We start from the raw sequence: 26,932 nt of genomic DNA, 5'->3' as shown, positions 1-26,932 counted from the left end.
CAAAGAGGCTTCGTGCTGGTCCTTTTTTAGGTCGAGCGCACAAGCGCTCTGACGTGCTGTAATCTGTGAGCTTTTAATTACGCACACCGCACGCCCATCCCTATTACTCGTTCTTGGGCTTGCCTTTCAAAAATCCTTTGTTATCATTGGTAAATGCTTTACGTTTGTCCCTTCTTGAGGGAGATTTGTTAACGTCTTGGCCACCGACCCTGTTACATGGATAATTGCACGTTTGCCGATACGTTTGATTGCGAGCAAACTTCTTTTTCCTTTTGTCTCTCCTTCACGCTCACGCTCATGGTGGCCATTGCACTTTGGATCGGCTTGCTTATGTCAACTGTTTTACTTTTCATTTTCAATTTATGTGGCAAGAAAAGTCCAGTTAGGAATTTACAACACTAATAGCTCTAACTCGAGTAAACGCGAGACCCATTGCATTGCATATGCTTGTCATAAAGTGTGGACGGTTTCTGAAGTACAGAGGGTGGGTTTACTTTCAAAGGGGAGTTCCTGCCAGCAGAGGTCACCTCTGCTATCTTAGTTTGGGCTGGATATAGCTCCTGAGACTTACTGGAAGTGAAATCAGGCCGCACAGTCTTTTGATTATCTCACTGTGTGGTGAATGAAAGTATGTGGCACATTAAAGGGGAAGTAGGGATTGGCGACGGAGACTGAGGTACCCACCAGTGGCCCTGGTGCATGGTGAGTCAAAGGCCACCAAAGTCCACCTCTTTGCAAAAAGATTTTGCATGTTTTCTTTTCACATTCCTAGTTGTTGACCCAGTTTTATGTCAGATTAGCAAACGCATAAATTGAGCCACGAGGTATCGCGACCAGAATATCGACACGTCAAGAATATATGGGTATGAATTGACTAGTTTTATCTTGACATTTATGTAGATAACAATATATATAAAATCAATGAACATATATGGGAGTCATGAACAGTGAACCAATATTTACCCATGTACACTTTCCTTCACAATACTTTGTAGTAGATATTCTGGGCATTATATCTTTGTGACACGATATTTAGAAGTCGATATTTTGGTATTAGGCCCGCCGACCGCGCATACACACAACACAAGTCGTCGTGTACATTTCAGTCGGTACAAACATAATCATTTGCGACATTCTCCAAGCACAGGAAATGACGTGCACCGGCTCTTCTTGGAAGGGACCCGCCCCTTCCAGGCCCCAGGATATTTAATTGACGCCTAATTGGCTGCGTCGAATGTCTGTGACACAAGTGAGCTGGAGACCACTGCGGAGGCCTGACGTACAGAGACCAGTTTGTATGCAGACTGCATCCCTCTCTGCCTCTTCTAATGCCATGAATCAAAGGATGCTGATTTTCACTGTCAGCATCACAAACAGCCTCTCAGAAGCAAATCTATATTCAGAGGAACGCATGGGTTTAAAGGGTTGTTCAAGGAGCTTCTGATGGTCTAATCGTGGGTTCAAAAGTTCTCATTCACACGGTAAATCATTTAAATCTCAGAGGAGAAAAGATAAAAATATGCAACTAAGATTTAAATCAGAGAGCGACTCACAGACGAATAAACTGAAAGAAAGCAGAAACCAACCCACGACAATCACACGTACAAGGAAGCAATTGGTCAGATGCATGCGCCGAAAGAGAGGTTGATACTAACACACACACATGCAGGTAGGCAGCAAATTACATACACACCAGCGATGGCTAAAGCGCACACACACGCGCGCACGCGCACACACATTCAAGCTACCATACAGTCAAATACTTACTCACAGGGGAAGGCGAGAATATAAAAGGCAGATAAACGGACACGCACACATAGAGGGAAACTGCCAGACAAACACACATACAGCCAACACACCACTTACGTATGGAAGATGCATGTCAACAACTCATACTCCCAGCATGCACTCACCGAGGGTGGCAGACTGCCAAACATTTATATTTTAGTCAAACACACAGAGAAAGTAGACACCACACACACTAAAAAGTGCAGGGAGGCTGTTTGCCAGACATGTAGATATATGAGGTTTGCTGACAAAGCCAACACACACCCACATACAAACCATAACACACACACGCAGGAATGCAGCCAGACATACACAAGCACATTCAGATAGGTAGCCAAAAACCATGGACACAAAGACACACACAAACAGGAGCGCAGTAAGTCAAACACAACACATTTAAATCGGTAGCCAAGACACATGCACACAAACACACACATATGCAGGTAGACAGCAAATGACATACACGCACCAATGATAGCTAAAGTGCGCACACACACACACATGCGCACACATTCAAGCTACCATACAGTCAAATACTTACTCACAGGGGAAGGCATGAATATAAAAGGCAGGTAAACAGACACGCACACATAAAGGGAACTGCCAGACAAACACACATACAGCAAACACTCCAAGTACGTATGGAAGATACATGTCAACAACTCATACTCCCAGCATGCACTCACCGAGGGTCAGCCTGCCAAACATTTATATTTTAGTCAAACACACATATAAAAGAAAGTAGACAGCCACACACACAGACACACGGACACACACACACACACACACAAAAGTGCAGGGAGCCTGTTTGCCAGACATGTGGATATATGAAGTTAGCTGACAAAGCAAACACACACCCACATACAAACCATAACACACACACGCAGGAATGCAGCCAGACATACACAAGCACATTCAGATAGGTAGCCAAAAACCATGGACACAAAGACACACACAAACAGGAGCGCAGTAAGTCAAACAAAACACATTTAATTAAATCGGTAGTCAAAACACATGCACGCAAACAGACACACAAACAGGAATGCAGTCAGCTGAAGACAAACAAATTCATGTCGGTAACCAAAACACACACACAAGCACATGGCGCATGCTAGTGAAAGCTCACATACTGGAAGGCAGCCAACACACTAGAAAGACAGACACAGGGATTCAGAGAGCACAACTATCTCAAGAAATCTTAGTTTGTATTTGGAGGCAGAATGAATCTGAACGCCCCCTCACTCGAGCAGGAGCAAACAATGCACACTATCTACACTCCGAGTGTAAGCAATGCTAAGGGGGAGCGGAGGGTCAGGCCACAGTGTTACCACCCCTGGGGTGGGCTGCGTAAAGGCTGTGCTTGCCTCAGACTCAGGACAACACTGGCAACCGCAGTGCAGAGGATGTGTTTGCCCTAGGAACAACAGCCTCAAGCAGGGGGTGTGCAGAGGCCGTTATCCTGAGGGGTGTGCGAGGTGTGCAGAGGCCGTGCTCCTGAGGGGTGTGCAGAGGCCGTGCTCCTGAGGGATGTGCAGAGGCCGTGCTCCTGAGAGGTGTGCAGGGGCCGTGCTCCTGACGGGTGTGCAGAGGCCGTGCTCCTGAGGGATGTGCAGAGGCCGTGCTCCTGAGAGGTGTGCAGGGGCCGTGCTCCTGACGGGTGTGCAGAGGCCGTGCTCCTGAGGGATGTGCAGAGGCCGTGCTCCTGAGAGGTGTGCAGGGGCCGTGCTCCTGACGGGTGTGCAGAGGCCGTGCTTCTGAGGGATGTCCAGAGGCCGTGCTCCTGAGAGGTGTGCAGGGGCCGTGCTCCTGACGGGTGTGCAGAGGCCATGCTTCTGAGGGATGTCCAGAGGCCGTGCTCCTGACGGGTGTGTAGAGGCCGTGCTCCTCACGGGTGTGCAGAGGCCGTGGTCCTGAGGGATGTCCAGAAGCCGTGCTCCTGAAGGGTGTGCAGAGGCCATGCTCCTGAGAGGTGTGTAGAGGCCGTGCATCTGAGGGATGTCCAGAGGCCGTGCTCCTGACGGGTGTGTAGAGGCCATACTCCTGAGGAATGTGCAGAGGCCGTGCTCCTGAGGGGTGTGCAGAGGCCGTGCTCCTGAGGGGTGTGCAGAGGCGTGCATCTGAGGGATGTACAGAGGCCGTGCTCCTGACGGGTGTGTAGAGGCGGTGCTCTTGAGGGGTGTGTAGAGGCAGTGCTCCTGAGGGGTGTGCAGAGGCCGTGGTCCTGAGGGGTGTGCAGAGGCCGTGCTCCTGAGGGGTGTGCAGAGGCCGTGCTTCTGAGGGATGTCCAGAGGCCGTTCTCCTGACGGGTGTGCAGAGGCCGTGCTCCTGAGGGGTGTGCAGAGGCCGTGCTTTTGAGGGATGTCCAGAGGCCGTGCTCCTGAGGAGTGAGCAGAGGCCGTGCTCCTGAGGGGTGCGCAGAGGCCGTGCTCCTCACGGGTGTGCAGAGGCCATGTTCCTGAGAGGTGTGCAGAGGCCGTGCTCCTGAGAGGTGTGCAGAGGCCCTGCTCCTCACAGGGGTGCAGAGGTCGTGCTCCTGACGGGTGCACAGAGGCCACGCTCCTGAGGGGTGTGCAGAGGCCGTGCTTCTGAGGGATGTCCAGAGGCCGTGCTCCTGAGGGGTGTGCAGAGGCCGTGCTCCTCACGGGTGTGCAGAGGCCGTGGTCCTGAGGGATGTCCAGAAGCCGTGCTCCTGAAGGGTGTGCAGAGGCCATGCTCCTGAGAGGTGTGCAGAGGCCGTGCTTCTGAGGGATGTCCAGAGGCTGTGCTTCTGAGGGATTTGCAGAGGCCGTGCTTCTGAGAGGTGTGCAGAGGCCGTGCTCCTGAGGGGTGTTCAGAGGCAGTGCTCCTGAGGGATGTCCAGAGGCCGTGCTTCTGAGGGGTGTGCAGAGGCCGTGCTCTTCATGGGTCTGCAGAGGCCATGTTCCTGAGAGGTGTGCAGAGGCCGTGCTCCTGAGAGGTGCGCAGAGGCCGTGCTCCTGAGGGGTGCGCAGAGGCCGTGCTCCTGAGGGGTGCGCAGAGGCCGTGCTCCTGAGGGGTGTGCAGAGGCCGTGCTTCTGAGGGATGTCCAGAGGCCGTGCTCCTGATGGGTGTGCAGAGGCCATGCTCCTGAGGGGTGTGCAAAGGCCATGCTCCTGAGGGGTGTGCAGAGGCTGTGCTTCTGAGGGATGTGCAGAGGCCGTGCTTCTGAGGGGTGTGCAGAGGCCGTGCTCCTGAGAGGTGTGCAGAGGCCATGCTCCTGAGGGGTGTGCAGAGGCCGTGCTCCTGAGGGGTGTCCAGAGGCCGTGCTTCTTAGGGGTGTGCAGAGGCCGTGCTCCTGAGGGATGTCCAGAGGCCGTGCTCCTGAGGAGTATGCAGAGGCCGTGCTCCTGAGGGGTGTGCAGAGGCCGTGCTCCTCACGGGTGTGCAGAGGCCGTGCTCCTGAGGGATGTCCAGAAGCCGTGCTCCTGAGGGGTGTGCAGAGGCCGTGCTCCTGAAGGGTGTGTAGAGGCCATGCTCCTGAGAGGTGTGCAGAGGCCGTGCTCCTAACGGGTGTGCAGAGGCCGTGCTCCTGACGGGTGTGTAGAGGCCGTGCTCCTGAGGGGTGTGCAGAGGCCGTGCTTCTGAGGGATGTGCAGAGGCCGTGCTTCTGAGAGGTGTGCAGAGGCCGTGCTCCTGAGAGGTGTGCAGAGGCCGTGCTCCTGAGAGGTGTGCAGAGGCCGTGCTCCTGAGGGGTGTTCAGAGGCCGTGCTCCTGAGGGATGTCCAGAGGCCGTGCTCCTGAGGGGTGTTCAGAGGCCGTGCTCCTGAGGGATGTCCAGAAGCCGTGCTCCTGAGGGGTGTGCAGAGGCCGTGCTCCTGAAGGGTGTGTAGAGGCCATGCTCCTGAGAGGTGTGCAGAGGCCGTGCTCCTAACGGGTGTGCAGAGGCCGTGCTCCTGACGGGTGTGTAGAGGCCGTGCTCCTGAAGGGTGTGCAGAGGCCGTGCTTCTGAGGGATGTGCAGAGGCCGTGCTCCTGAGAGGTGTGCAGAGGCCGTGCTCCTGAGAGGTGTGCAGAGGCCGTGCTCCTGAGAGGTGTGCAGAGGCCGTGCTCCTGAGGGGTGTTCAGAGGCCGTGCTCCTGAGGGATGTCCAGAGGCCGTGCTCCTGAGGGGTGTTCAGAGGCCGTGCTCCTGAGGGATGTCCAGAGGCCGTGCTTCTGAGGGGTGTGCTGAGGCTGTGCTCCTGACGGGTGTTCAGAGGCCGTGCTCCTGAGGGATGTCCAGAGGCCGTGCTTCTGAGGGGTGTGCAGAGGCCGTGCTCCTGAGGGGTGTGCAGAGGCCGTGCTTCTGAGGGGTGTCCAGAGGCCGTGCTTCTGAGGGGTGCCCAGAGGCCGTGCTCCTGAGGGGTGTGCAGAGGCCGTGCTCCTCACGGGTGTGCAGAGGCCATGCTCCTGAGAGGTGTGCAGAGGCCGTGCTCCTGAGAGGTGTGCAGAGGCCATGCTCCTGACGGGTGTGTAGAGGCCATGCTTCTGAGGCGTGTGCAAAGGCCATGCTCCTGAGGGGTGTGCAGAGGCCGTGCTCCTGAGAGGTGTGCAGAGGCCATGCTCCTGAGGGGTGTTCAGAGGTCGTGCTCCTGACGGGTGCACAGAGGCCACGCTCCTGAGGGGTGTGCAGAGGCCGTGCTTCTGAGGGATGTCCAGAGGCCGTGCTCCTGAGGGGTGTGCAGAGGCCGTGCTCCTCACGGGTGTGCAGAGGCCATGTTCCTGAGAGGTGTGCAGAGGCCGTGCTCCTGAGAGGTGTGCAGAGGCCGTGCTCCTCACAGGGGTGCAGAGGTCGTGCTCCTGACGGGTGCACAGAGGCCACGCTCCTGAGGGGTGTGCAGAGGCCGTGCTTCTGAGGGATGTCCAGAGGCCGTGCTCCTGAGGGGTGTGCAGAGGCCGTGCTCCTCACGGGTGTGCAGAGGCCGTGGTCCTGAGGGATGTCCAGAAGCCGTGCTCCTGAAGGGTGTGCAGAGGCCATGCTCCTGAGAGGTGTGCAGAGGCCGTGCTTCTGAGGGATGTCCAGAGGCTGTGCTTCTGAGGGATTTGCAGAGGCCGTGCTTCTGAGAGGTGTGCAGAGGCCGTGCTCCTGAGGGGTGTTCAGAGGCAGTGCTCCTGAGGGATGTCCAGAGGCCGTGCTTCTGAGGGGTGTGCAGAGGCCGTGCTCCTCATGGGTCTGCAGAGGCCATGTTCCTGAGAGGTGTGCAGAGGCCGTGCTCCTGAGAGGTGCGCAGAGGCCGTGCTCCTGAGGGGTGCGCAGAGGCCGTGCTCCTGAGGGGTGTGCAGAGGCCGTGCTTCTGAGGGATGTCCAGAGGCCGTGCTCCTGATGGGTGTGCAGAGGCCATGCTCCTGAGGGGTGTGCAAAGGCCATGCTCCTGAGGGGTGTGCAGAGGCTGTGCTTCTGAGGGATGTGCAGAGGCCGTGCTTCTGAGGGGTGTGCAGAGGCCGTGCTCCTGAGAGCTGTGCAGAGGCCATGCTCCTGAGGGGTGTGCAGAGGCCGTGCTCCTGAGGGGTGTCCAGAGGCCGTGCTTCTTAGGGGTGTGCAGAGGCCGTGCTCCTGAGGGATGTCCAGAGGCCGTGCTCCTGAGGAGTATGCAGAGGCCGTGCTCCTGAGGGGTGTGCAGAGGCCGTGCTCCTCACGGGTGTGCAGAGGCCGTGCTCCTGAGGGATGTCCAGAAGCCGTGCTCCTGAGGGGTGTGCAGAGGCCGTGCTCCTGAAGGGTGTGTAGAGGCCATGCTCCTGAGAGGTGTGCAGAGGCCGTGCTCCTAACGGGTGTGCAGAGGCCGTGCTCCTGACGGGTGTGTAGAGGCCGTGCTCCTGAGGGGTGTGCAGAGGCCGTGCTTCTGAGGGATGTGCAGAGGCCGTGCTTCTGAGAGGTGTGCAGAGGCCGTGCTCCTGAGAGGTGTGCAGAGGCCGTGCTCCTGAGAGGTGTGCAGAGGCCGTGCTCCTGAGGGGTGTTCAGAGGCCGTGCTCCTGAGGGATGTCCAGAGGCCGTGCTCCTGAGGGGTGTTCAGAGGCCGTGCTCCTGAGGGATGTCCAGAGGCCGTGCTTCTGAGGGGTGTGCAGAGGCTGTGCTCCTGACGGGTGTTCAGAGGCCGTGCTCCTGAGGGATGTCCAGAGGCCGTGCTTCTGAGGGGTGTGCAGAGGCCGTGCTCCTGAGGGGTGTGCAGAGGCCGTGCTTCTGAGGGGTGTCCAGAGGCCGTGCTTCTGAGGGGTGCCCAGAGGCCGTGCTCCTGAGGGGTGTGCAGAGGCCGTGCTCCTCACGGGTGTGCAGAGGCCATGCTCCTGAGAGGTGTGCAGAGGCCGTGCTCCTGAGAGGTGTGCAGAGGCCATGCTCCTGACGGGTGTGTAGAGGCCATGCTTCTGAGGCGTGTGCAAAGGCCATGCTCCTGAGGGGTGTGCAGAGGCCGTGCTCCTGAGAGGTGTGCAGAGGCCATGCTCCTGAGGGGTGTTCAGAGGTCGTGCTCCTGACGGGTGCACAGAGGCCACGCTCCTGAGGGGTGTGCAGAGGCCGTGCTTCTGAGGGATGTCCAGAGGCCGTGCTCCTGAGGGGTGTGCAGAGGCCGTGCTCCTCACGGGTGTGCAGAGGCCGTGGTCCTGAGGGATGTCCAGAAGCCGTGCTCCTGAAGGGTGTGCAGAGGCCATGCTCCTGAGAGGTGTGCAGAGGCCGTGCTTCTGAGGGATGTCCAGAGGCTGTGCTTCTGAGGGATTTGCAGAGGCCGTGCTTCTGAGAGGTGTGCAGAGGCCGTGCTCCTGAGGGGTGTTCAGAGGCAGTGCTCCTGAGGGATGTCCAGAGGCCGTGCTTCTGAGGGGTGTGCAGAGGCCGTGCTCCTCATGGGTCTGCAGAGGCCATGTTCCTGAGAGGTGTGCAGAGGCCGTGCTCCTGAGAGGTGCGCAGAGGCCGTGCTCCTGAGGGGTGCGCAGAGGCCGTGCTCCTGAGGGGTGTGCAGAGGCCGTGCTTCTGAGGGATGTCCAGAGGCCGTGCTCCTGATGGGTGTGCAGAGGCCATGCTCCTGAGGGGTGTGCAAAGGCCATGCTCCTGAGGGGTGTGCAGAGGCTGTGCTTCTGAGGGATGTGCAGAGGCCGTGCTTCTGAGGGGTGTGCAGAGGCCGTGCTCCTGAGAGGTGTGCAGAGGCCATGCTCCTGAGGGGTGTGCAGAGGCCGTGCTCCTGAGGGGTGTCCAGAGGCCGTGCTTCTTAGGGGTGTGCAGAGGCCGTGCTCCTGAGGGATGTCCAGAGGCCGTGCTCCTGAGGAGTATGCAGAGGCCGTGCTCCTGAGGGGTGTGCAGAGGCCGTGCTCCTCACGGGTGTGCAGAGGCCGTGCTCCTGAGGGATGTCCAGAAGCCGTGCTCCTGAGGGGTGTGCAGAGGCCGTACTCCTGAAGGGTGTGTAGAGGCCATGCTCCTGAGAGGTGTGCAGAGGCCGTGCTCCTAACGGGTGTGCAGAGGCCGTGCTCCTGACGGGTGTGTAGAGGCCGTGCTCCTGAGGGGTGTGCAGAGGCCGTGCTTCTGAGGGATGTGCAGAGGCCGTGCTTCTGAGAGGTGTGCAGAGGCCGTGCTCCTGAGAGGTGTGCAGAGGCCGTGCTCCTGAGAGGTGTGCAGAGGCCGTGCTCCTGAGGGGTGTTCAGAGGCCGTGCTCCTGAGGGATGTCCAGAGGCCGTGCTCCTGAGGGGTGTTCAGAGGCCGTGCTCCTGAGGGATGTCCAGAGGCCGTGCTTCTGAGGGGTGTGCAGAGGCCGTGCTCCTGACGGGTGTTCAGAGGCCGTGCTCCTGAGGGATGTCCAGAGGCCGTGCTTCTGAGGGGTGTGCAGAGGCCGTGCTCCTGAGGGGTGTGCAGAGGCCGTGCTTCTGAGGGGTGTCCAGAGGCCGTGCTTCTGAGGGGTGCCCAGAGGCCGTGCTCCTGAGGGGTGTGCAGAGGCCGTGCTCCTCACGGGTGTGCAGAGGCCATGCTCCTGAGAGGTGTGCAGAGGCCGTGCTCCTGAGAGGTGTGCAGAGGCCATGCTCCTGACGGGAGTGTAGAGGCCATGCTTCTGAGGCGTGTGCAAAGGCCATGCTCCTGAGGGGTGTGCAGAGGCCGTGCTCCTGAGAGGTGTGCAGAGGCCATGCTCCTGAGGGGTGTTCAGAGGCCGTGCTCCTGAGGGATGTCCAGAGGCCGTGCTTCTGAGGGGTGTGCAGAGGCCGTGCTCCTGAGGGGGTGCAGAGGCCGTGCTTCTGAGGGATGTCCAGAAGCCGTGCTCCTGAGGAGTGTGCAGAGGCCGTGCTCCTTAGGGGGGTGCAGAGGCCGTGCTCCTCACGGGTGTGCAGAGGCCATGTTCGTGAGAGGTGTGCAGAGGCCGTGCTCCTGAGAGGTGTGCAGAGGCAGTGCTCCTCACGGGTGTGCAGAGGCCGTGCTCCTGAGGGGTGTGCAGAGGCCGTGCTTCTGAGGGGTGTCCAGAGGCCATGCTCCTGACGGGTGTGTAGAGGTCATGCTCCTGAGGGGTGTGCAAAGGCCATGCTCCTGAGGGGTGTGCAGAGGCTGTGCTTCTGAGGGGTGTGCAGAGGCCGTGCTTCTGAGGGGTGTGCAGAGGCCGTGCTCCTGAGAGGTGTGCAGAGGCCATGCTCCTGAGGGGTGTGCAGAGGCCGTGCTCCTGAGGGATGTCCAGAGGCCGTACTTCTGAGGGGTGTGCAGAGGCCGTGCTCCTGAGGGATGTCCAGAGGCCGTGCTGCTGCGGAGTATGAAGAGGCCGTGCTCCTGAGGGGTGTGCAGAGGCCGTGCTCCTCACGGGTGTGCAGAGGCCGTGCTCCTGAGGGGTGTGCATAGGCCGTGCTCCTGAGGGATGTCCAGAAGCCGTGCTCCTGAGGGGTGTGCAGAGGCCGTGCTCCTGAGGGGTGTGCAGAGGCCATGCTCCTGAGAGGTGTGCAGAGGCCGTGCTCCTAAGGGGTGTGCAGAGGCCGTGCTTCTGAGGGATGTCCAGAGGCCGTGCTCCTGAGGGGTGTGCAGAGGCCGTGCTCCTGAGGGGTGTGCAGAGGCCAGGCTCCTGAGGGATGTCCAGAGGCCGTGCTCCTGAGGGGTGTGCAGAGGCCGTGCTCCTGAGGGGTGTCCAAAGGCCATGCTCCTGAGGGGTGTGCGAGTTGTGCAGAGGCTGTGCTCCTGAGGGGTGTGCAGAGGCCGTGCTCTTGAGGGATGTCCAGAGGCCGTGCTCCTGAGGAGTGTGCAGAGGCCGTGCTCCTGAGGGGTGTGCAGAGGCCGTGCTCCTGAGAGGTGTGCAGAGGCCATACTCCTGAGGAATGTCCAGTTGCAAGCAGAGGGTGTGCAGAGGGCGTTCTCTGGAGCGGTGAGTAGAGGCCATGCTCTTGAGGGGTGTGTAGAGTCCGTGCTTACCCTCTGTCTCAGGAGCACCAGCCTCAAGCAGGGGGTGTGTAGAGGCCACACTCCTGAGAGGGTGCAGAGGCCATGCTTGGAGGCGGCTATATAGAGGCTGGGCTCCAGAGTGGTGTGTAGAGGCTGTGCTTACCCTCTGTCTCAGGAGCACCAGCATCGTGCAGAGGGCGTGCTTGGAGACGGCTATGTAGAGGCTGGGCTCTGGAGTGGTGTTCAGAGGCTGTGCTCCTGACGGGTGTGCAGATGCTGTGCTCCTGAGTGGTGTGTAGAGGCTGTGTTTACCCTCTGTCTCAGGAGCACCAGCATCAAGCAGAGGGTGTGCAGAGGGCGTGCTCTGGAGGGGTGAGTAGAGGCCGTGCTCTTGAGAGGTGTGTAGAGTTCGTGCTTACCCTCTGTCTCAGGAGCACCAGCCTCAAGCAGGGGGTGTTTAGAGGCCGAGCCCCTGAGAGGGTGCAGAGGCCATGCTTGGAGAAGGCTATGTAGAGGCTGGGCTCCGGAGGGGTGTGTGTAGAGGCCGTGCTTACCTCAAGCTGAGGGATGTTCAGTGGCCATGTTTACCTCTGACTCAGGGAAAAGCACTGGCACCAGCTGCACGCTGAGGGATGTGCAGAGGTCGTGCTTACCTCTGCCTGAGGGCCAGGGACAAATGCACCAGCTCCACGTGAGGGGTGTCCAGTGGCCATGCTCTCCCGTGCTTCTGGGCACCACTGACTGGGCTCACAGTTGAGGACTGTTGAAAGGCTGTGTTTGCCTCTGCCTTGGGTGGTGGAGGAAGCATTCCTGGTCTGAGCACTGTGCATCCCTGCTTACCTCTGCCTTCCTGCAGCACTGGCACCAGCATCAGGCTGAGGGGTATTCAGTGGCCATGCTTAAACCCACCTCATGACCAGAGCACACTAGCACACTCCGATGTGAGGGCTCCTGCTTACCTCTGCCTTCACGCAGCACCAGCACGGTTCCCCGGTTCGTAAGTGTTCAGAGTCATGTACAGCCTTTGGCTCAGGACAGAGACGTTTTAAGTCATGGGGAAGAGAGCATAATTTGTCGGTGATTGCCAGTGGGAGGGCACAGCACTTATTTTTGGGGGCCGGCACTTATTTTTCTGCATCAGGCAATTTCTGCGAGCAAAAGACACATATGGGAAAGACGGAGCAAAGAAAGACGGAAAAGCATCACAAAAGGAGAAAGCAGAAAGCTGAAAGACTGAGATGAAGGGGCAGGAAGTGGCTGTAAATGGATTAAAGAGGCCCTTTAGAGGCTTTAGGATTATGCTGCCTCAGTATTTAGTGCTCGCACATTGAATTGCAGGAGCCTCATGTTTCAGAGGCGAGCTTTGGGCACCAGCACCTTTTTAGTTACAAATTAACCACTGATAGGGAAAGTGGGTTTTGTTCCAGGGCCCCAGCCTTTTAAGGGCCCCCTGATAGAGCTAGCTCTGTTCTGCAAAGAGTCTTGCCCTGATGACCTTGAATCATTCTTAAACAGGTTGTTTTAATTACAGTTTTCCTATAATTTATTTTTAATGTGAGGGATGTGTGAGGCTGTTAAAGACAGTTTGCAGAGAAATGTGTTTTTTTTATGAAACTTCAATAAAAAAGTTACTTTTACATCACAACAGAACCTCAAATATGATTAATGGGAGGGTGTCACAGAGATTATATGCATCAATATTAGTGAGCTGCTGCTGTGTTACAATTTTAAACACACATCACTATCCTTGAATATTAGATGTAAACACACTTAGAATTTGGACAAGTGCACCTGTGCACTGTCAGTGACCTGACCAAAGAGGGCATGAAAGAGCTGAAACTGGATCATAAATTCAAAGCTGTTCCCAAAAAGGGCCCCCAAATGACGTTTGGCTTAGGGCCCCCAGAATCCTTAAGATGCCCTTTCCTCAGGACCAGATACACTGCGATGTCTCTTTTCCAGTGCTCATGAGAGCTGCATCTGAAGTTACGCTAGAGACATCAGTGCAGTGCTGGAGAAAAAGGTATACACAGAGGTTGAAGTCAGGGCGGGTCTCCTGGGAACTGAGTTCCAGTACTTCGTTATTTAGTGTTAAGTCCGTCCGGTGTCTTTTCACAGTCCTAGTACGTTCCTTTTTCAGTTGAAACATATTTGCTTTAATTTTATCATTACACCTTAATGCTTCCTTTTAAGGTACTATGTTCCCTTGAAGTCCTGCTGCAATGGGCAGCATCTAAACTGTAACCTTCATCAAGAGAGTAAAATAAAAACATAATTTATGTAGGTTCAGTCTTTCTCCCAGCTCCCGATCTTCTACTCTTGCCCCAGACTACCAAACCCCCTTGCACAACCAGCTATTGCCTCCTGAACTCCAAATCATATGTTCTCCATCCTTTTCTCAACAACCTCCTTGCCTCCAACCCAGTGCTTAATTTGTGCCGGTGGATGCATGTGGTGGGCGCCGGCACCTCTGGAATGATCTCATCCAGAGCAGGAGAGAAAACAAGCATTTGCAATGCAATGAGTCTCGAATTTGCTTAAGTTAGAGCTATTAGCGTTGTAAACTCCTAATCGGACTTTTCTTGCCACATAAATTGAAAATGAAAAGTAAAACAGTTTCACATAAGTGAGCCAATTCAAAGCACCACAGCAAGAGCCTGAAGGAGAGACACAAAAGGAAAAAGGAGTTTGTTCGGAGTCAAACATATCAGCAAAAGTGAAATTAGCCATTAACAGGTTCGATGTCCAAGGCGGTAGCCAAACCTCCCCAAAGATAACAAAGGGTTTTTGAAAGGCAAGCCCATGAACGAACAATAGTGATGGGCATGAGGTGGGCGTGGTTTAAAGCCCAAATAGATAACAGCACGTCAAAAAAGCAGCGCTTGCCCGCTGCTATGCTCAACCAAAAAAGGGAAAAAAATGTAAGAAATATAGAGGAACAGTGGCAAAGGGAGAAGTGAGGGGTAGAATACACCGATAAAGAGAAAAGACAGGAAGTCTCACCTGGTGACAGAGAGAGGAACGAGGTATAATAAAAAAGAGGTAGTCTTGCTATTCAGTAACCTTATATTATAAAGCTAAGGTCATACACAGTTTTGTGTGTGACACAAAATGAGCCAAACTCAAAAAAGCCCATTGCCCACAGCGTCCCAAACACACTCATAAGTTATCTCCAGCTAAATAGTATATGTGAAAACCAAAAGCACCCATTGAAGAATGGAATATGTCATGACAACATAGAAAAAGGCTGTAACCTGCTGCTAATGCCAATGGGCTTTGCACCGTAAATAAAATCAATACATAAACCAAGAGATTCAGGTTGGTTGCGGAGAGCCTATGTCCTAAAAACCAGCATCACACATAAACCTTTCACCCTGCCAGTACACTGCGTTTTTCAAGCACCTTCAAACTATCCCATCATTTTCAGTGATGAGTAATTTAATAGAAAGGTTTGATGATGACTAATGTTGCACGCAAGTCTCACTTACCACACAAGGCGATGATGTGACTGCTGTCTTCATGGACAAACTTCCTAGTGACAGCTTCTTCCATTATCTGTTTGACCTATAAAAAAAGACAGACAGCTTAGCTACTTTAAATTTAAAAAAAACATTCCCAGCCTGGTATACACAGCAGAGAGATAGATTTCAGATAAGGGTGCTTGACGTACTGTCACTGCCTGCTGTAACATTACTTAGTATTCAGTTTTGCCTTTCTTCCCCCACCTCCTTCACCACTCAGAGTTGCATATTAGTTCCACAGACTTTCCAACCATTGTGCAAACAATTTGATTATATGAATTACACCTTGAAGATCCCAAGCCTTTTTCACATCCCCTTTTATTTAGAACCACATCTTCACTCTAAGATAACAATTTCATCACCTTCGTTTAAACCGAGGGGCATTTTGGTGTCTCTGTTATAGCTCCATTTCCCCTCCTCTACTATATGTGTATTTCTAAGGAGTTACTTGGCCTGTATCATATCCTCCCATCGTCTCATCTCTTTCAAACAATACATGTATACAATATACATTACATATAGCCCCTTTAATATAGAGCTCTGTAAATATCGCATCAGTGCAATCACATCTGCCTTCTCCTAATAGGAAATGAGTGGTTCGATTTTTCAGAGGAGACAGTATTGTAAGATCAGAGTTGCAGGAGTATTCTCCAAACAACATTTCCTAGCTGGATTTTGGCACCCCTGTTGAAAGAGCTCCATGGTGGTTAACCAGCCTATCAATTTACTTCTAGCTCCACTTAGATTTCATGCTGGATGTAAAAGCTTAGATGTAAGGTATATGTAATAAAAATTACCCCAAATATGAAAGAAGCCGCTCTTCCGTGGACTGAGCCCCAGCCTTGCTCCAAGTGAGGTCATTAGGTGTGCACCCAACACAGTACTGGGCAGATTCGAAAAGTCTCAGATTATTTATGCCAAACCCTAGTCACAACAAACTCCACAATGAAATTTATGTTAATATGATAGACAGCCCTTTGGCCGCAATCCTGCACAAAATCATGGTGGGATATAAACAACTGGGCAGATTGAAATTCTGGAGAACTATACATCTGGCGTTGTCCTAACTTGCCATAGACTAGCATTTGTCCCCAATGACTTCTGCACTCAGGGTCACATCAAAGCAGAAAAAGAGTACAGCGGGCTCATGGGGACATGTGGAGCCTGGCCCATTGGGTACATCTACCCAAGATGAAAGACTTCATCCACTGAAGCACTCGTCGATCAGCAGGAGACAGGGAATTAGATGGTTCCAGAAGGTGACTCTAGGGCTTGGATACCTTGGTTTCTGAGGGACCTACGTATGTAGGAACAGAACCAGTCATGCTCGCCATGAAGTGTTGTGAGGAATGTCTAAATTCAATGCATTTTCACAACAGACTAATGTATTTAGTGCTCACTCCACCTGGGACTGATGTGATAAATGCCTTACCACCATTCAACCCCATCATCATCTAATATGGCCCTATGATGGAATGATGTGTGGAGTGCCTCATCACCATTCATATCCTCCACTGTCTAATGTGTTTTTTCCATAGGCTGATGTGATGAATGCCTCAACACCATTCATCTCCACTGCCTAATGCTGTCTTACCATGGTCTGAGGTGATGAGTTTCAATCTACCATTCATCCCCACCCGCATCTAATGTGGTCTTACCATGAGCGATGTGTGGAGTGCCTCACCAACATCAGGAACCTTACACTTTTCTTCAACTTCAGCGTCATACCCCAACCCTGCCCTATTCCACAGCACCATAGTCTTGTAGGAGCTTCCTTTGGCTTCATGCTCCTTGCCTCACCTCTCTCTCTCCCACAATGCAGTGTCCCCCACCTCCTCTTCTCTGTCACCAAAGTGGCCCTCACCTCTCCTTCTCCATCGGCATCCTGACCTTTGCTTCTACGTGTCCATCCACGCCATGGTCTTCATGGCTGTCATCTTTCCCTCTCGGTCAGTATCGTGGCACATCCCTCTCCCTCAGCCACCCGGCCATCCCCTCACCCTCTCAGTAAAACCCTTGGCCTACACATTTCTGCTTTCTCAGATTCATGCCCTATCCTCTCACGCCCTTCTCTTACAAACAACACCAAGATCCTTTCCTTACAATCTCCATCAGCATCATGGTCATCTTCTCTACAGCACCTTGGTGTGTGCCCCTCTTGCTTCATCTCACCATTAGCAGCATGGCACCTCCCACATCTCTTCTCGTTCTCCGTACCTGCCCTCTCCCTCATCAATATGGCCCTCTATTTCCCCTCTTTCTCCGCGGTTTGGCCCTCCTTGTGGGTTCACTTTCCCCTCACGCCTCATGATATGTGAACACAGGTGTGTTGACTGTAAAGGTCCCTGTTCTTTATCACTAGTAATACACAGTGTCAGCGTGTCATGAAAAATATGATCACCCTGCCTGATTAATTCATATAAACATAAAATCTAGACAACTGTTAAGAGGATATATTGCAGCCGAGCTGTCATCTGCTACTGATTGTTTTCATAAAAATATATGACCATGCCGTAAAAGTGTTTAAAAAGGCTCCTACCAGGCGCAGTGATGGAAGAGAGAAGGATGCTAGCCATGACACAGTCACCAGGGAGAGGCAAGTGAAGCTCTGCAGGGCTGGGGGTATTGGTACCTATGTGAGTTTTTAAACCGCCTCCCCTTTGTAGAGGCCTGCAACCCAACTATACTACATCTCTCCTGAAAAACTAGGTAAAGGTGGTAGATATACACATACATTACACGCATTGGTAGCTCCTCTGTAGTTGAGGTTGAGCCCCTAGAAGCTAAATCTGCCTTTTGTTTTCCCACTATGGCCAGCCAGTAATTAGTATGTAAATAACATGATCGAGGTGTGAATGTGCTCCCAAGAGCAAAACAATAGGCTGACCTGAACTGACAAAAACAGCCACTATGAACTTGACAGAATATGCAAGTGGAATTGGGAGGATCCTTTTTTACATTAAATTGCCAAGCCCTTCGGAATGTCACATCCTGCTTGACAGGTCTGCTGGGGCTTTTAATAGAACAACTGCGGTGCACTTCAAAGAGGGCTTCCATGTCACTGACAAATGTTAGCTGACACTTGGGCAGGGCCCTTTTGTGGTCTTCTCAGCCAGTTTGGCCCCAATCGTAATTTTGACATTATGGTGTCATTAATGTCACAGCCTGTTTGACAGGTCTGTTAGAAGTACATATAACATTTAGGGTGTACTTCAAAGGAGGGAAAGAGAATGCCAAAACAATTTGTGTGAATCCACTGTCTGGTCACTGAAAGTTCGCCTTTAATATACCAGACTTTTGTCTCAAGATTGTTGGGAATACCGGGACTGCTTAGCACTGGATTTTAGTGTTAGATGTGGGAGGACAAAAGAACTACCATGGTACACTCCCTACACACACACACACACGTGCACACATGCACGCATGCACGCACACACACACACACACACACACATAAACACACACACCCAGCCCTCAGAGCCCAAGTTTAGTGTGACCGAAGACTTTGCCCATCCTGCAAATGCACAAAATGGGTAGGATTAGCCTACAAACCTTTAGCTCATGGGTTATGGCAACCCCAGAGGTCATTCTCACCCACTAGCTGGTGCCAGGCATAAATGTGCCATCCCCAGGCACCCACTTCAGAAGACCCCTGCACCTCAGGAAGATTAGAAGAAGACTGAATCTGCTGACTGCAACCAGAGAAGAGCGCTGGAGTATTGGACCTTCACCCTCTTGTACCCAGGGAAAAGAAGTGGACTCCAATGTTCATAAGGCTGACCTCCTGTGAAAGCTACAGGGACACAACAAGCTGCAAGAGGCCTTTCCTGCAACTGCCCAGCTGACCAGTGGCAACTGGACCTGGACTGAACTCTCCTGTTGGCATCTGTGTGCCACACTTTGAGCCTCTAAGTGCTTCCCCTGAGGTCCTGGGAGCTTTAGAAGTGTACTGCTGGGGTAGATTAGGATTAAAGCAATAAAGTCAGAAGATAACTGAGGATGGACCTGGTTAGGGTATCCGACCCACACTCCAACAAAGTCAACATCAAATTGCTCTTAGGTCCTGGTATACCATGACTGTTGACTGTATCATTGCCACTTTTGGTTTCTTTGCACTTTTTTTAACCTTCATATTTCCGAATCCCTTTATTGGATTTGTGTCATTTGGTGACATTTTGTTTATGAAATTTGACTCTGTTTCCAATTCATTTTGGGATTTTTACTGCTTTACATTTCAACTTTGTTACTGTTTTAGTACTGCATAAATACTTCACACATAGCCTCTAAGTTAAGCCTATCTGCTCTCTGCCATAGCTACCCAGGGGTTGAGCTCAGGTTTATTTAGTGACTTGAGTGGTTCACCCGGATAATATTACTTGAAGGTACTTACCACCTTCAACTAATAATCCAGTTTCTTACAGTTCCCATCAGGAATTTTGGGATGAGGTTCAGAACACCAGAAAAGCTGCTGGATGAAACGGTAATAAATCTAGGACCTCACCACCAATCCCTCCTCTTTCCTCATGGACACAGAGGCCAGTTCTTTCTGTATATTTCTCTGAATTTGGTGTAAATCAATTAATCAATCACTCAATCACTAGACTTGTAAAGCGTGACTTGTAGTTTGGTGAAGGTATCCAGGCACTGGCAGGGTCTCAGTCGAACAGCCAGGTTTTCTGCATCCCATGGAAATCTTGTAGACTTGGGGAGGTCTTGAGGTGCAGGAGGAGGCTGCTCCAGGCTTTGGCTGCAAGGTAGGAGAAGGAGGGTCCTCCTGCTGTGCTGCATTGTATGTGGGGGCTATGGACCAGCGCAAGGGAGGCAGTGCAGAACTGTCTGGAGGGTTTGTGAGATCTCAGGGGGTGGTTGATGTAGGCGAGACCGGAGTCATGCAGGGCCATGAACACGTGGGTGGGGAGCTTCAGCTGGCATCTCTTCTGAACCAGGAGCATGTGGAGTTTTTTGGGTTGAGGTGATATGGGTGCGATGAGGGAGATCCAGGATTAGTTTTGCTGCAGCGCTCTGGAAAGTCTGGAGTCTTTGAACTAGGTGGGCCTCAATCCCACGTACACGGTGTTTCTATAGTCCAGTCAACTGGTGCCAAGGGTTTGGGTAATGGTACGTCTCAAGATTTGAAGAAGCCACTTATTTGAGAATGTTACATAACATGTGCAGGATGAAGAAGCAGGAGGATGACACAGTGTTGACTTGGTAACTCATGGTGAGCTTGCTGTCCAGGATGGTACCAAGATTCCTGGTATGCTCAGCTCAGGTTGGAGTGTGCCTCAGTTCTGTAGGTCACTAGGAGGCATCCCAGGGGGAGCAGTCGCTGCTGAAGATCAAGACTTCCTTCTTGTCTGTGTTGAACTTGACGCAGTTATTTTTCATACAATGGGTGATGTTGGTCATGCATTGATGGAAGTTGGTTTTGGTGGTGATGGAGTTTTCAGAGAGGGAGAGGATGGGTTGAATGTTGTCGGTGTTGGTTGAGTCAGTGGGATCTGACTATATTGGCAAGTGGGGACATATAGATGTTGAAGAGGGCATACAGAGTGATAAGCCTTGAGGGACTCTGCGGATGATTGGTTTGGGTTTGGAGGTGAAGGGTGGAAGGTGGATTTGTTGTGTTCAGTCAGAGAGGAAGGAAGCAATCCACCTAAGGGCCAGTCCTTGGATGCTTATGTTACGAAGTCTGGCGATGAGCATGTGATGGGAGACGGTGTCGAAGGCGGCTGAACTAAAGAATTCCCTTTAAGAATGTCTTAGCTTTGTAAACTGTTTAAGGTTGAGTTAGAATATGTTGGAAATTACTGGTTGAGGGGGTGAAACCTTATTTAAGCAGCAACCACAATCTCTGTCAAGGTGAAAAACTAGCAAACCCCAAATTAACCTGTGCTTAACCCTCTTGTAGTTTGGCACAAAGCAGTCATGCTTAGCTTAGAGGCAATATGTAGAGTATTTATGCAGCACTTCAAGCAGTATTAAAGTGAAAACACAAGAAAAATCTCACAGCAATTTAGAAAAATCAAGTTAAATATAATACATAATTTCACATAAAAATGACAAAAGTCCAATCAGTGGAACCAGAGATTTGTCATTTCAAAGTCTTAAGTAAGAATAGTGCCTAGAAACACAAGCAGGGAAAGGCTGCAGGCTGTGATGTGAATTCCTGTGTTGGGTATGCGGCGCACACTTTCTCCAATGCAGAGTCTTGCAAGGCGATACACTGTGCTGCGTCAGTTCTGCTGGGCATTTTCAGACTTGTGACTTAAAATGTTACTTTATTATTAAAGAGGGGTTTAAGCTACAATTCCATAGATACCAAACTTGGAATTCCTATCAGCTCCCAATTGAAAGTTATCACTTATTAAATGTAACAAGGGAATCCATTGTTATGCTATGGGAGAGGCAGGCCTTGAAATAGTGAAAAATGAATTTAAAGAGTTTTTCACTATCAGGACATGTAAAAGTTAAAAGTACACGTCCAACTTTTAAATACACTGCACCCTTCCCTCTGAGCTTTTTAGGACCTACCTTTGGGTGACATATGTATTAAAAAAGGAAGCTTGATGCCTGGTAAAAGGGTTATTTTGCCAGGTTGAAATGGCAGTTTAAAATGCACGACGGCTGCAATGGCAAGCCTGAGACATGTTTAAAAGGCTACTTAAGTGAATGACATAATGAGTGCTGCAGGCTCCACTAGTAGGGTTCAATTTTCAGGCCCTGGTACATGTAGTAACACTTTACTAGGAACTTACAAGTAAATGGAACCCACCAATTGGATGTAAGCTAATTTTTTTTAATTTTAAGGGAGAGAGCACAAGCACTTTGCACACTTTATCAGTGCTGACCAGTGCTAGAGTCATAAAAGCTAACGAAAACAAGTTCAGAAAATAGGAGGGTGAAGGGTAAACGTTTGGGGATGACCCTGCAGAAAGGGCCAAGTCCAACAGCATGGAATCTGATTGGCTGTTTAGAGCAAAGCATTTCACTCTGCTTGCTACTTTGTTCTGTTCCATGATCTCAGTGAACTGTTGTGCAGCTCACTGACATTCTAGAAAATATTTTCTTTGGGCCAGGAAGGGGCAAGATAGAAAACTACACACCTCAGAGGGGACTGGTGTGATCCTCATAAATCAATTTTGAAGAACTGCTTAATTTAATTGAAGAGTTTGCAAATAGTCCACAGGTAATATGAAAATAGTTTTTTCATCGCACGATTAGGGTGAGATGGCATTAATGCTTGCTGTGCTGTGATCCTGTAACCCTAACCGTAACCTTAACACTAACCAGAACTGCACTGGAACTAGTGTGCACATGGTATGGATCATGCCCTGTCCACAATAACAGTTGATACCAATAGGTAGAAATATATTTTTTCAGATTGCTTATAACTTTGGTCCTGCATGAAGAATATCACAAAGTTTTCCATTGAGATCTTGGTGTACGGTGTGGCCGGAGGCAACAGCCAATTTACTGCACTCAGCAGTACTTGTGATGGGAAGACTGCTTGCAGAATATGGCCAAATACAATGCCACATAGTGTACTAGACTATGACATGAAGATTATTGACCCAGAATATGGTTGAAAGCCATTTCCTGGTCTCAGTACGTTTTGGGCACACCTGGAGGGAAAGTCTAAAAGATGCTTGGGGAGTGGGAGGACAGTCAAGGAGAGGACAATGGTTGAGATCCCACCTCTCGACCTAGCAGTTCATTTACATGGGTACCTCCAAAGTTCCCTATTCCTTGCAGAGTTCACTGGGGTTTCAACTTGTCTCCTGTCATCTGCAACCTCTACATGAAGTCCCTTATGATTCCGCTCACTGCTAACAGCATCAAAGTTGACTAACATGCTAATGACACACAACTCTACTTGAAAATCTTCACCAGACATCTAGGCCCTCATTACGACCCTGGCGGACGGTGCAAAAATGGCGGTAAGACCGCAAACAGGCCAGCGGTCATTACCGCCCCATTATGACATTGGCGGTTTGGCATATGCCAAACCACCAATGTCCCGCACGGTCCGCCATTGCGGTAATGACCGCCAGGCTGAAGACAACGTCTCCTGGCTGGCGGTCGTCACTAGTCCACTGGGGGTATCAGGACCCCGCATACCACCATGGATTTCGTGGGGTTTTCAACCGCCACAAAATCCATGGCGGTATGCACTATCAGTGCCAGGGAATTCGTTCCCTGGCACTGATTGGGGTCTCCCCCTCCCTCCTCCCCTGCCCAGAGTCCTCCTCCAACACCCACGACCCCCCTACAACCCCCCACAGGTAGTAGGACCCCCTCCCACCCAACCCCCGACCCCCATTGACACCCCCTTCACGCACGCTCACCACTCACACATATACACGCGCACATACATGCACACATACATACACGTAACATTTCCCCTACACACATTACATCCCCTGCATACATACACGCACTCAGACACCCCCTCTACACACTCACACGCACACCCCCATGCACGCACACAACACTCCCCACCCCCCCTCCCCTAATGGACGATCACCTTACCTGTTTCGGTGATCCTCCGGGAGGGAATGGGATCCATGGGGGCTGCTCCGCCGGCAGGACCCCGTCACTATTCCGCCGGGGGTATCAGGACCCCGCATACCGCCATGGATTTCGTGGGGTTTTCAAACGCCACGAAATCCATGGCGGTATGCACTATCAGTGCCAGGGAATTCGTTCCCTGGCACTGATTGGGGTCTCTCCCTCCCTCCTCCCCCTCCCCAGAGTCCTCCTCCAACACCCACGACCCCCCTACCACAACCCACAGGTAGTTGGACCCTCTCCCCCCACCACCCCCACCACCCCCCACCCCCATAGACACTCCCAAACATACCCCCCACACCCCCTTAACGCACGCTCACACCACTCACACACATACACCCGCACATACATGCACACATACATACACGTTACATTTCCCCTACACACATTACACTCCCGCATACATCCACGCACTCACACACACCCTCTACACACTCACACGCCCCCCCATGCACGCACACACCACACAACACCCCCCCCCCACCCCCTCCCCTAACGGACGATCACCTTACCTGTTTCGGTGATCCCCTGGGAGGGAATGGGATCCATGGGGGCTACTCCGCAGCCAGCACCCCGTCACCAGAACACCGCCACGCCGAATACTGAGTCGTATTTCGGTGGGCGGTGTTCTGATGACATGGCGGTGATGGTGGAGCAGCCTCCACTACACCGCCGACCGCCAGTATGGCTGCTGGCGGCTCTCCATCCAAAAAAGGGTGGAGGGTCACCAGCAGTCATAATATGGTTGGTGGAAGACCGCCAACACTGGCAGTCTTCGGCCCGGCAGAACCTCAGCAGTCTTTGAAAAAGACCGCCAAGGTTGAAATGAGAACCCTAATGCCTTAAACATTACCTATACCTCATACAGACCTGGAAGTCAAGCACTTCACTTCTTGGGAAGACATTCTGCATCAGAACCTGCAACCTGCCAAGAGAAGCTGCCTGGCTTCCCAAAGATCTCATCTGGACTGCTTTGCTCTAAAGGACTGCTGCCTTGCTGTTGCCCTGCTGCCTCGCGAGCCTCTGGCTCTGCTGAGAAGTGCTCTCCAAGGGCTTGGATTGAGCTTGACTCCTATTTCCTGAAGTCTCAGGGCCAAAAAGACTTCATCTCTGCAAAGCAACTCATTGTTCAGCGAAAATGGACGCATAGCCTGCTGGAATCGATGCAAAGCCTATCCAGGCACACAAAAATCACTGCATCGCCGAACTGGAACAACACAGCCCGGCTCCCCGATTGGAGATCGACGCAGTGCCAATGTTGCGACCGGAACTTCGACGCACGGCCCACCGGATCGACGCACCGCCGAGCCGGAACGACGCAGCCCAACTTCTTGCAAGAGGAATCGATGCAGCACCAGCCAGATTGACGAAACAGCTGTGACTTCGCTCCACATGTCCAGGATTTCCACGCATCGTCCCTGGGCGTCAAAAGACCCCGCATCGCAGAAAGGATTCAAGCCTGCGCACTAGAATTCGACGCAAAGCCCTTGCCGTGTGGAAAGGAATCGAGGCATCGTCTGTGTGTGCCCGGAAATTCGACACACACCCTTCGTTTTCCATGCATCTCCTCCTCTGTAGTCTTCGTGCATGTAATTTTGACGTAAATCAGGTACTTTGTGCTTGCAAGAGACCATTGTTGCTTTTAAGAACTAAAGACTCTTTTTATCATTTCAAAAGTGATATTTCAATGTGTACTTATCAAACCTTGATCGTTTTGACCTGCATTTAATCAGATAAATATCTTATATTTTTCTAAACCTATGTGGTGTCTTTCTGGTGTTCTCACTGTGTTATTGCATGATTTATTGCACAATTACTTTACATATTTGCCTTCTCAGTTAAGCCTGATTGCGCAGTGCCAAGCTACTAGAGGGTGGGCACAGAATAATTTGGTTTGTGCGTGACTTACCCTGACTAGGCTTGTGATCCCTATTTGGACAAAGGTGTATACCTCTGCCAACTAGACACCCCTTTTCTAACACAAGTGATCAGCGGTGAGGATAGGACTTGTATATGTGCAGTAACATACAATAGCTTGGTGTACACTACTTACCCACAGTTGAAGGTCAACTTGATTTGTATTCTCTTTTCTGCAATTTCGTTTTTCTGCAAATCAGTTTGATCAAATCCTCATGCAACATGTCTCTGGCTGGGTCTCAAGCAGGAGCTGGAGAGTTTGATCTAGCCAAGCTGGAGACATACACTGTCAGCCTGCTGAAAGGATTCTGCAAGGAGATGGGAGTACCTACCCGGGGTGCCTCCAAGAAGGAGGAGTACCAAAAGGCACTGAGGGCCTGGGCAGAAGCCCGTTCACAAGAGAATGTTGAGGTTGAGAAGCCAGAGGATGGCCCCTCAGAGGATTTGCCATCAGCAGTTGGGGATGTTAGCCCTGGATTTGTGCCACCTGGTACACCAGGGAGTAGTCTCTCTAGCCACGGCCTGACCGCAGAGGAAAGGATGGAGGAGAGAGAATTTCAACTACAAATGGCAAGATTAAACATGGAGGCAGAAGAGAGGAAGGCTGACAGAGAAGCCAAACAGGTTGCAGCTGAGAGGGAAGCCAACCAGGCTGCAGCCAAGGCTGAGAGAGCTTTGGTAGAGAAGAAACTTTTGTTGGCTCATGAACTGAGTCTCAAGGAACTGGATATCAAGGCTAGGCAGTCTGAGTCCAGCAGTGATGGTGGTAGCATACATGCAGGACCTGCTGGGGACAAGAAGGTTTGTATACCCAAGAATGTGGTGCCAAGTTATGTGGTGGGAGATAACATTGATAAGTGTTTGGCTGCTTATGAAGTTGCACAAAGGGCTCATGGGGTTCCTGAAGAGCAATGGGGGCAGCTTTGTGGGGATACGTGCCAGTTGTTGGGAGGGACACACTCCTCACATTAGATCCAAGGGATCAAAACACATACTCACTCATGAAAACCGCTTTGCTTGCCAAGTTTGGGCTGACCTCTGAAAAGTACCGTCAGAGGTTCAGGGACAGCACCAAACTCTCCACACAAACTTGGGTAAGATTTTTTGATTTGTCCAGTAAGTCACTGAATGGATGGGTGTAGGGCAGTAAAGTAGATGACTATGTGGGGTTGTATAATTTGATCCTGAGAGAGCATATGCTCAGTGTTTGCTTTACAGAGTAAGCACCTAGTTGACAGTAAGGTGACTGACCCTAGGAAGCTTGCTGAGGAGGTGGACCTCTGGGTTAGCAGCAGAGTGTACAAAAAGGTATCTGGGGTGGACACCCACAAAGGTGGTCAGGGTTCCCATCAGAAGAAAGAGGAGGGAGAAAAACCTAAAAATAAGGAGTTCTCAAAAGGCCCCAAAACAATTCCCGGGGGTGGGGGTGGTAACCAGTCCCAACCTGAGCCTGAAAAAAGACCAGGGTACTTTGATAAAAGGGAAGTTTGTACCCAAATGCTTAGAGTGTACCAAGTTTGGTCACTACAAGGGCAACTCCAAGTGTCTCATGCGGGCACAGCCCCCCACTGGAGGGCAGACACCTGGGTTGGCTAGCGTAGCGCTCAGGGAGGAAGTAGTCCCAGATAATTCTGGGGAACAGATAGAGGTGTCCCTAGCATCCCTGGGAGATGAGGATATGGTGCCAAAAGCCCACATGCCTACCAATACTTCCAAGTATAGGCAGTGGGTCACCATTAATGGGCAAAAGGTGGAGGCTCTGCATGACACAGGAGCCAGCATGACTACTGTTAGGGGTCAGCTGGTGTCAGCAGA

The 26,932-nt window shown here is 52.1% G+C and overlaps 1 protein-coding gene across 2 annotated transcripts in view; it reads right to left on the bottom strand.

Annotated features, from left to right (window-relative positions):
• The window catches only part of SGSM2 (small G protein signaling modulator 2), a 761,725-nt gene that overhangs the window by 576,441 nt on the left and 158,352 nt on the right, over positions 1 to 26,932 (bottom strand). For both annotated transcript variants that reach the window (XM_069227030.1, XM_069227029.1), the window contains exon 2: positions 14,597 to 14,672. In XM_069227030.1, the coding sequence (XP_069083131.1) occupies positions 14,597 to 14,672 (76 nt within the window). The remainder of the gene's footprint in view (positions 1 to 14,596; positions 14,673 to 26,932) is intronic.

Source organism: Pleurodeles waltl, chromosome 3_2 (genome assembly GCF_031143425.1).
Source record: "Pleurodeles waltl isolate 20211129_DDA chromosome 3_2, aPleWal1.hap1.20221129, whole genome shotgun sequence".
NCBI lineage: Eukaryota > Metazoa > Chordata > Amphibia > Caudata > Salamandridae > Pleurodeles > Pleurodeles waltl.
This window is presented reverse-complemented; position numbering and strand designations above follow the sequence as displayed.